We start from the raw sequence: 10,526 nt of genomic DNA, 5'->3' as shown, positions 1-10,526 counted from the left end.
AAATTCCGTCGCGATGTTGCCTCTCTTTCTATCTTCTATCGATATTTTTACACTGACTGCTCTTCTGAACTTGCTAACTGCATGCCTCCCTCCCTCCCGCGGCCACGCTGCACACGACTTTCTACTCATGCTCATCCTTATACTGTCCAAACCCGTTATGCAAGAGTTAACCAGCATCTTCACTCCCCTCACGCTGGTAAACTCTGGAACAATCTTTCTTCATCTGTATTTCCTCCTGCCTTCGACTTGAACTCTTTCAAGAGGAGGGTATCAGGACACCTCTCCTCTCGAAATTGACCTCTCTTTCGGCCACCTCTTTTGATTTTTTTTTTTTAGGAGCAACGAGTAGCGGGCTTTTTTTTTATTATTGTTTCCTTTTTTTTAGTGCCCTTGAGTTGTCTCCTTTGTTGTATATATATATATATATATATATATTTATATATATATATATATATATATATATATATATATATATATATATATATATATATATATATATATATATATATACCATGCGAGTTAATTCTCGTAAAATGAGGGGAGCATGTATTTTAGTGTCTGATTTATCCTTGCAGAATGTTGGGATTCGTCACATCAGTACTCCAAGGTGTCTTGTTGTGTTCCTTTTGGTGGACCAGCATAAATGCCAACCTTGATTCAAGGTGAGTGTATGTGTGTGTCCGTAGGGGAGTGGAGGTTATGTGTGTGTGTGTGTGTGTGTGTGTGTGTGTGTGTGTGTGTGTGTGTGTGTGTGTGTGTGTGTGTGTGTGCGCGCGCGCGCGATGCGATCGTAGTGATCATAAAAATACGTCTGCATCATAACTTTTTCCTCAGTCATTCTTCCTTACCTTTTTTATAAATAATCAATTTCAATTTGCAGTAGTAGTAGTAGTAGTAGTAGTAGGCCGCGGGAGGGGGGCAGGCATGCAGTTAGTAAGTTCAGAAGAGCAGTCAGCATGAAAATATCGATAGAAGATAGAAAGAGAGGCAACATCGCGGCGGAATTTAAGAGGTAGAAGACTATCAGTAATAGGAGGAGAGCTGATGAGACGAAGAGCTTTAGACTCCACTTTGTCCAAGAGAGCTGTGTGAGTGGAGCCCACCCACAGGTGAGATGCATACTCCAGGCGAGGGCGGACAAGGCCCCTGTAAATGGATAGCAACTGTGCGGGGGAAAAGAACTGTCGGAGACGGTACAGAACGCCCAGCCTCGAGGAAGCTGATTTAGTAAGATATTAGATATGAAGTTTCCAGTTGAGATTTTGAGTTAAGGATAGACCGAGGATGTTTAATGTTGAAGAAGGTGATAGCTGAGTGTTATCAAAGAATAGGGGATAGTTGTTTGGAAGATTGTGTCGAGTGGATAGGTGGTGAAACTGTGTTTTTGAGGCGTTGAAGGACACCAGATTCTTCTTGCCCCAATCGGAAATAATAGTAAGGTCTGAGGCTAAGCGTTCTGCCGCCTTCAGCCTGGAATCATTTAGTTCCTCTTCTTTTAAAAGAAGTTGAGTAATGCAGAGTAGAGTCATCGGCGTAGGAATGGATAGGACAGTTCGTTTTGGAAGAAAAGATCATCACTGAACAATAGAGAGTGGGAGATAGGACAAAACCCTGCGGAGCACCACTATTAATAGGTTTAGGGGAAGAACAGTGACTGTCTACCACAGCAGAAAAAGAACGGTCGGAGAGGAAACTGGAGATAAAGGTACAGAGAGAAGGGTAGAAGGCGTAGGAAGGTAGTTTGGAAAGCAAAGATTTGTGCCAGACCCTATCAAAGTCTTTTGATATGTCCAGCGCAATAGCAAAGGTTTCATCGAAACGGCTAAGAGAGGATGACCAAGAATCAGTTAGGAAGGCAAGCAGATCACCAGTAGAACGCCCCTTGTGGAACCCATACTGGCGAACAAATAGAAGGTCAGAAGTGGAAAGGTGCTTTTGAATCTTCCGGTTAAGGATTGATTCAAAAGCCTTAGATAGACAAGAAAGCAAAGCTTTAGGACGGTAGTTTGACGGATTGGAACGGTCACCTTTCTTAGGCACAGGCTTTATGAAGGAGTACTTCCAGCAGGAAGGAAAGGTAGATGTTGACAGGCAGAGGCGAAAGAGTTTGACCAGGCAGGGTGTCAGCACGGAAGCACAGTTTTTAAGGACAATAGGAAGCACTCCATCAGGTCCATAAGCCTTCTGAGGATTGAGGCCAGAGAGGGCATAGAAAACATTGTTCTTAAGAATCTTAATAACAGGTATAAAGGAGTCAGAGGGGGGATGAGTAGGAGGAATATGCCCAGAATCGTCCAGAGTGGAGTTTTTAGAGAAAGTCTGAGAGAAGAGTTCAGCCTTAAAGATAGATGAGACGGCGGTGTTGTTGTCAGGACTAAGGAGAGGAGGGAAAGATGAAAAAGTGAGGTTGGAGGAGATATCTTTGGCTAGATGCCAGAAGTCACAGAAAGAATTAGAAAATCAAGGTTTTGGCATTTTCTATCATTGAAGGGGTTTTTTGGTAAGTCGGAGAATAGATTTGGCACGATTCCGGGCAAAAATGTAAAGATTATGGTTAGCGGGTGTTCGAAGGCTCTGGTACTTTTTATGAGCTGCCTCTCTATCTTTGACAGCACGAGAACAAGCGTGATCAAACCAAGGCTTTTTAGCATGAGGAGTAGAGAAAGTACGTGGAATGTATGCCTCCATTCCAGTAACAATCACCTCTGTGATGCGCTGGGCACACACAGAGGGGTCTCTATCCTGGAAGCAGTAATCATTCCACGGGAAATTGGAAAAGTACATTCTCAGGTCGTTCCACCGAGCTGAAGCAAAATGCCAGAAGAATCGCCTCTTCGGTGGGTCCAGAGGGTGTACAGGAGCGATAGGACAGGATACAGAAATAAGTTTGTGATCGGAGGAGCTCAACGGAGAGTACAATTTGACAGAGTAAGCAGAAGGGTTAGAAGTAAGGAAGAGATCTAGTATTTTGGGACGGTCTCCAAGACGGTCGGGAATACGTGTAGGGTGCTGAACCAACTGCTCTAGGTCGTTGAGGAGAGCAAAGTTGTAGGCTTGTTCACCAGGCTGGTCAGTGAAAGAGGATGAATGCCAAAGCTGGTGGTGAACATTGAAATCTCCCAAGATGGAGATTTCAACGAAGGGAGGGAGGGTCAAGATGTGCTCCACTTTAGAATTCAAATAGTCAAAGAATTTTACATAGTTAGTTGAGTTAGGTGAGAGATAAACAGCACAGATGTATTTAGTAATAGAATGACAATGAAGTCTTAGCCAGATGGTGGAAAATTCTGAAGAGTCAAAGTCGTGGGCACGAAAGCAAGTGATATTGCGCACGTAGGCACAACATCCAGCTTTGGATCGAAATTTAGGATAGAGATAGTAGGAGGGAATAGAGTAGAGATTGCTGTCAGTAGCCTCAGAAACCTGTGTTTTGGTGAGGAAGAGAAGGTGAGGTTTAGAGGAGGAGAGATGGTGTTCCACAGAATGAAAATTAGAACGAAGACCGCGAATGTTGCAGAAATTGAAAAGAAAGAGGTTCGAGGAGTTATCAAGACACCTCTCAAGTCGGCAGCCAGAAGGGGAGTCCTCCCTGGGGGAATTTGTGGTCGCCCCCCAGGCGTGGATTCCGAGGCAGGGTGAAGGTGCGCCATTATGAATTTTGAATTTTGGGAAAAGGTGTGTAGGTTGTGTGAATGTAGTGTAGTGTGTGTAGAGAGAGGATCTTGTCTTTAGAGAGCATGCTGAACTACTCTCTGGTGTTGATGAGACAATAGGGAAACGGTTAGCGAGGTAATGGGGAGGGTCTTTGGAGGGCTTCAGCACTCTCCTCACTTCCGATATATACCTCACCGGGAGTGGCTTGCGCCCGTTTCGGTAGGTGTCTTCCTTTCTCCTCCAGCCATGTTTTTCTTTTCTTTTGTGTGTTTGTTTGTTTGTTTGCGTGTGTGTGTGTGTGTGTGTGTGTGTGTGTGTGTGTGTGTGTGTGTGTGTGTGTGTGTGTGTGTGTGTGTGTGTGTGTGTGTGTGTGTGTATGTTTGTCTGTGTGTGTGTGTGTGTGTGTGTGTGTGTGTGTGTGTGTGTGTGTGTGTGTGTGTGTGTCGGAAGAAAGCCTCTCTCTCTCTCTCTCTCTCTCTCTCTCTCTCTCTCTCTCTCTCTCTCTCTCTCTCTCTCTCTCTCTCTCTCTCTCTCTCTCACACACAAAAAAATAATAACAATGTAAAAGTGTATAAGGTCGTTTGAAAAGAGAGAGAGAGAGAGAGAGAGAGAGAGAGAGAGAGAGAGAGAGAGAGAGAGAGAGAGAGAGAGAGAGAGAGAGAGAGAGGGAGGAGGTGAATTAGGAAAAGGATTCGATGGATTAGAAGAGAAAGAGGGGAGGAGGAAAACGAGGGAGAAGAGGAGAAGGTGGTGGCCTGACTGACATCTTGCCTCACCTGCCCTCGGCGTAGGTCAGGTTGCCAGGTGTCTCGTCAATAATTACTAAAACACGGCCGCCAATTCGGGGTGCCTCGCATCTGCTCTCCATCCGCCTATTAGGGCGGAGCATCATTCCACGGGTTATATAATAGTTTGAAAGACGGACGAACTGACTAGCACAGACCTATAGTGTCTCACTGATTGAATCCGACTGAATGTCTGATGGAGTGACTGACCGACTGAGTGCCTGTCTATTAACTGATTGACGGGCAGAGAAACTGAATACAACATTTCTTTCACAGAGATCTAATCCCATGGGGGTGGCAATGCGAATCTGGTCGTTGTGTGAAGAAATATTCCACAGTGGACTCTGGGTTGGTCACTCTCAACACATGCAAGTTGACGTGCGGCAGAGCTGGGGCCTTGTGGCCTCTTCCAACTACATCATCAGTTGGGGATGAGGTTGCGTTGTTCCTGCCTGATAACATATCATTCCAGCCAACGTGCCAAAGCGAAGTGTGTAATTTACTGGAAGAAGCCTTTGCCATATTCAAGGATAACCTCCAGCGTTATCACCCTGGTTACTCCAATGGAGATGCACCGTGGTTGGGCCCATGGAATGCTACAACAGAGGCCCATTTACTATACGTGGATGTTACAGTTACTGGTGTTAACAGCTCTCTCACTCTTGAGACGGATGAATCCTACGAACTCTCAGTTACCACTTCAGGTGATGTGACCACCGCCGTTATCATCGGGTCAACCTTCTTCGGAGCTAGGCATGCACTGGAAACGCTATCACAACTTGTTGAGTATCATGAGACAGCTGACGCCCTTATGGTGGTAAAGCAAGCAGCAGTGAGCGATGCTCCGGTCTTTCCCTACCGCGGAGTACTACTGGACACAGCTCGGAATTATATAAGCGTATCTTCCCTGCAGAGAACAATAGACGCTATGGCTGCCAGTAAGCTGAACACGCTGCACTGGCACATCACAGACACACATTCCTTTCCACTCGTCGTGGATACTGTGCCTAACATGAACTTCTACGGAACCTATAATCCCAATGAAGTGTACACTCCTGATGACATCATTGCTCTAAAAGAGTATGCCCGGGTACGAGGTGTACGTCTACTTCCCGAGCTGGATGCACCCGCCCACTCAGGCAACGGATGGCAGTGGGGAGAAATGGCGGGATTGGGCAAACTGGCTGTCTGTGTTAACCAGGTAAGTTCACTGTTCTTTAATTTTAGCTCACAAAGATACACAAGGAGGGAGTAATACGTAATATAATAAAACAGTCTTGTCGGTTTTCACTTGACAACTCCAGATAACGGTATTCCTTTACAGTGACTCGGACTAAATTAGCTTCGCCACAATATTTTGGATTATGTTTTGATGCATACAATTCTCAACACAGTAAGGAAAAAAATATCCATATATTTTTTTTCACCAATAATCTGAATTAAAATGGCCGAAAGGGAATGATCTATTTGCCCACTGCATTGTCACGATATGTATGTTAGAGGTAAGGAGATTTGATTAAGCTCCTGCCAAAGGGTAAGCATAGTTTTAACAAACTCTCGGAATAGAAAAGAAAATGCTCCAAACGGTGATAATATCAGAAATTGTGTTCTAGGAAAGTTTTCCGTGCAGTTTTTTGTAAAGGTATAGAAATATTGTGAGCCCTTTGGTCACCAACAACACAGTTATGTACTACATTAAAGAAGGCATAAGTTTCAAAGGTGGATATTATAATATAGAACTGCTCTGGTATCCTGATAAAATAAATTCAGTCCCTTCAAATCAATTTGTTGCTCTAAAGGTATTAGACCGGAACGTGGATCACCTAAAAAGAATAAATACCAAAAGGTGTTTGATAAACACTTATAGGACGGAATGATAGAAGAAATCAAAGTAAAGCCTTCTGATTACAATAAACATATTTGGATTCCACAAAGGTCTGTCGTTAAGATGGAGGAACATGTAAAAAGTAAAATAAGACCTGTCTTTAATTGTTCCTTGAAAACCAACAAAGATTTACACTCGCTTAACGAGGCAGCTTATCCTGGAATAGACTTCGAGGGTTCTATCTTAAAATTGCTTTTTTTTTATTTATTTTAGAACAAATAAAACTGTAAATGCTAAGTGACATAGAGCAAGCATTCCTGATGGTCAAATCAGAGAATGAAGCTGACCAAAATAAGTTTTGCTTCTTCTGGAAAAGAGGAAATAAATTAGTAACTTATTATTATAAAAGTATAGTTTTGGCCATACTTCATCTCCTTTCATTTTAAACTATGTCATGAATCATCATGCAGAAACATTTCCAGAAGATAAATCCAAGAAAATACCAACAAACAGTTTTTATGTGGACAATTTACTGTTAACTGGCAATGAAACTGAAATGAAAAACATGTCAGCCAGCATTTGAAAGAATGAGCCAAGGAGGACTTATATTGAGGTCTTGGAACTCTAATTCAAGTGAACTAAGAGGCCAAATGGCTGCTGACGGTAGACTAAGGGAGCACTTGTGGAGAGGACTAGGTACTAGGTACAGATACAATGTAAAAAATTATACAATGAGTCTTGCCCCTTGTACACTAGACTCAGAGGCAGATACTAAACGGAAAATTCTGTCTCAGATTTCCAAATTATTTGATCCATTATATATAGTACTTTCTATAACAATAAGGGGTAGAATCCTGATGAGAGAAAAATATGGAAGCTAGATGTTGGTTTGGATGAAATATTACACAAATAAATAATTGATGAAACGAAAAGTTTAAGCAGAGACTTGGAAATGCTATCAGAACTTTCCTTCCTTAGACAAGGACTCAATGAGCAAAATTCTTATGAACTGCATATTTTTTGTGATAGCTCAATAGAGTCGTATGGCCTTGTAGCACATGCTCCGAGTGAAAATAATAATGCTTAATTCCTTTTTCTAAAGCTAAAATAGCTCATCTAAATAAGTCAGCACAGTTTATCTACTCTAGAATGAATGGGTGTAATAATAGCCTTTAAACATTTACCAGTAATATTGGAAGCCGACAATAATATTCAATTCCAATTTATAAACATCAATGTTGATGCCCAGATTGTTTTAAATTGGCTGATTACAAGGGAACCTAAAGTGAAATCCAAATTTGTCAGATATAGGGAACTGGAGGTAGAGAGCCTCAAAAGTGAAATATTGAAACAATCAAACTCCATGTGGTGTATCATTATGTAAACACGGCGGAAAATCCTGCTGATATGACTACCAAGGGTTTATCTTTCAGCAAATACCTGAGTAAACTAAAATTCTGGCTTGAAGGTCCAGATTGGCTCACTAATGAATTTAGGAAGTGGCCTCAATACCTTCTATTAAGCATTCCTCCTGATCATAAACATCAGATAAATACTGCCTTTACTTCCCAAAATAATAAAGTAAATACAGGTATATTTAATATAAATAGATATTCTCTTTACGATCAATTATTGAGAAGTATGTGATAAACAATACTGTGATAGATTTCAAATGTGAGATAATAATTTTTGTCACATACAGGAACCTTGGCAGGACTACTGCGTGGAGCCACCTTGTGGACAGCTCAACTTTGCAAACCACAACATGTATGACGTCCTTAGCCTGATCTACGAGGAACTAGTTCGACTTTTTTCGCCAATGGATTTGTTCCACTTTGGTGGCGATGAGGTACTTTTTGTTTCTTATAGTCTGTCCCAGCAAGACTTATCACTACAGTCCTAACAACTTGGTAAAAGTTTTGTTATGTTGATGATTATGAGTACATCATCACACGTTACCTTGATATTTATTTTGCCACAAGAAGCATGAAGGAAAAAATGGTCATCAAATATTTGTCATCAACAAGTTATTATTGTTTAATAATGGTAGCGAGTTAAGTGGCACATATGTTCACATACTGCCACAGTAAATATCATTAAATATATTGGAGCAAAGGAATTAAGCTATTGCAACAACATGTTCATTGGTTTTTATACGTATGAATGGATTATAGTCAAAGAATAAGAAGTATTCCATGTCTTTGTCACCCACTGATTGTTAGTGCCAGCCAGCTTGTCGCCTGATTCCCTCTCCGTACCTCATCCAATATACGATAAACATTGAATTGAACTCTAACTCCCTCTATATATGATTTAGGACATGTGATTTGTTATATCACGTCAGGCAATTAGTGACGACTTTAGAAGGCGACATGACTTGGACAGATTGCTGTTGGCGATTATTTAAGAAGGAATCCGAGCATTACTTGACTTTCCAGATCAACGTGCACTGTTGGAACTCCACAGAAGAGATCTTCACATGGATGATTAGCAATGGCTATGGTGTGGATGCTGCCGCTTACTACAGCCAGTGGGCCACATTTCAGGAGAAAGCTAGGCAGCTGTTGGTGGCGGCGGCGAAGGACGAAGGGATACAAGGAGTAATTTGGACCTCCGAACTTACAGACCCTGATCACTTAGAATCTTACCTTAATGCCTCTCAGTACATCATTCAGATATGGACAACGAAGGATGACCCAATGATCAAAGAACTCCTGACTCGTGGATACCGAGTCATCTTCAGTAACTACGATGCCTGGTACCTTGACTGTGGTATGGGTGCGTGGGTAGGTGAAGGCAACAACTGGTGTAGTCCGTACAAGGGATGGCAGACAGTCTATGAGAACAACCCGTACGACATTGCCAACAGCCAAACGGGTTCACCCCACACCGACCTTATTGTAGGAGGCGAAGCTGCCCTCTGGACGGAACAGGCTGACGACGCAACCGTGGACTCAAAGGTAGAGAGAGAGAGAGAGAGAGAGAGAGAGAGAGAGAGAGAGAGAATCGGCATGCATGATATCCTTGTTAGAAAACGATAACAACACATTAAAATACATAAGAATATATTAAATTTTAATATTGAATCATTACATCTGGCATTTCGATAAAGAATGCCTCGTTCATGCTTAAGAATATATTAAATTTTAATATTGAATCATTACATCTGGCATTTCGATAAAGAATGCCTCGTTCATGCTTCATGTCCTTGGCCTAAGGTGAGAAAAGTTTAATTCAATTTTTGTTTTTGTTTTTTTTAATGAGTGAGCCGGACTGTTTGCAAAGTTAATGTTATGAAACTATAGTTATCTTGATCTCCTAGATATGTAGTCCATTTCGTAAATATATTCGGGAGTTATTATGCTGCTAATAATATATTAAACGCACTACCAGCTGTGGCCCCGCGCTTCTGCTCTAGCGGAGCGGCTGTGGTCAAACCCAAGCACCAACTGGTATGCTGCGGAAACTGCCTTCATTCAACACCGCCAACGTCTGGTGAAGCGTGGCATCCAGGCGGAACGCATTCAACCGCAGTGGTGTCATCAAAATGAAGGGCTTTGTTACCTTTAATTAATCAATGCAAACGAGATAAACACACACACACACACACACACACACACACATTTTATATATATATATATATATATATATATATATATATATATATATATATATATATATATATATATATATATATATATATATATATATATATATATTTTTTTTTTTTTTTTTTTTTAATGAATATCTCAAGTCATTATTGACTGCATGTATTTTGCCTGTGTTGCATAGCTTTAGACTTTTAAATGTATTCATTGATTGATTAGAATTTTCAATCCATCACATGATCACGCAAGCAAACATATATATGTACCTCTAGTATCTGCAAGGCAAGGGTTGAAAAATAAATAAACTATATGTCTGGTTCTTGGATTTTGGACCTGCAAATTTCATTCATCCTCCTTACTCGCTCCTATTCTTCATAAGACTTTTTACTTAACCTCAAACCTATGTTGTCCAACATACTGATGCATAAGTTAGTTTGTATCTTCAGCCTTTCGTTCCTCACATGAATTTAAGTAGAGTGAAGAGGGACGTGAGCATAATCTTCAACTTTGCTGTTTTTCGTAATTACCTTGCCTGTTTAAACTAGTAGCTAAAATAACCTTTGTGAAACAGCCCATACCTTCTTCTCTTGACTTCTCTTTCCTGTGTATCATTGCTTTTTGATTATTTCACCGAGACATATTCCCCTACATACT

At 41.3% G+C, this 10,526-nt stretch overlaps 1 protein-coding gene across 1 annotated transcript; it reads left to right on the top strand.

The window, feature by feature from the left end:
• The first annotated feature begins 530 nt into the window (after window positions 1-530).
• On the top strand, window positions 531-10,204 carry LOC126991198 (chitooligosaccharidolytic beta-N-acetylglucosaminidase-like). Its single transcript, XM_050849973.1, has 5 exons — window positions 531-662; window positions 4,716-5,640; window positions 7,967-8,113; window positions 8,703-9,224; window positions 9,658-10,204. Exons 1-5 carry the CDS (start codon window positions 577-579, stop codon window positions 9,832-9,834), a joined length of 1,857 nt encoding a protein of 618 aa, XP_050705930.1. The 5' UTR covers window positions 531-576; the 3' UTR covers window positions 9,835-10,204.
• The last annotated feature ends 322 nt before the right edge of the window (window positions 10,205-10,526 follow it).

This window comes from Eriocheir sinensis, unplaced genomic scaffold (genome assembly GCF_024679095.1).
Source record: "Eriocheir sinensis breed Jianghai 21 unplaced genomic scaffold, ASM2467909v1 Scaffold25, whole genome shotgun sequence".
NCBI classification, from domain to species: Eukaryota; Metazoa; Arthropoda; class Malacostraca; order Decapoda; family Varunidae; genus Eriocheir; species Eriocheir sinensis.
The sequence above is the reverse complement of the archived record's forward strand: the minus strand, read 5'-3'. Positions and strand labels throughout refer to the sequence as shown.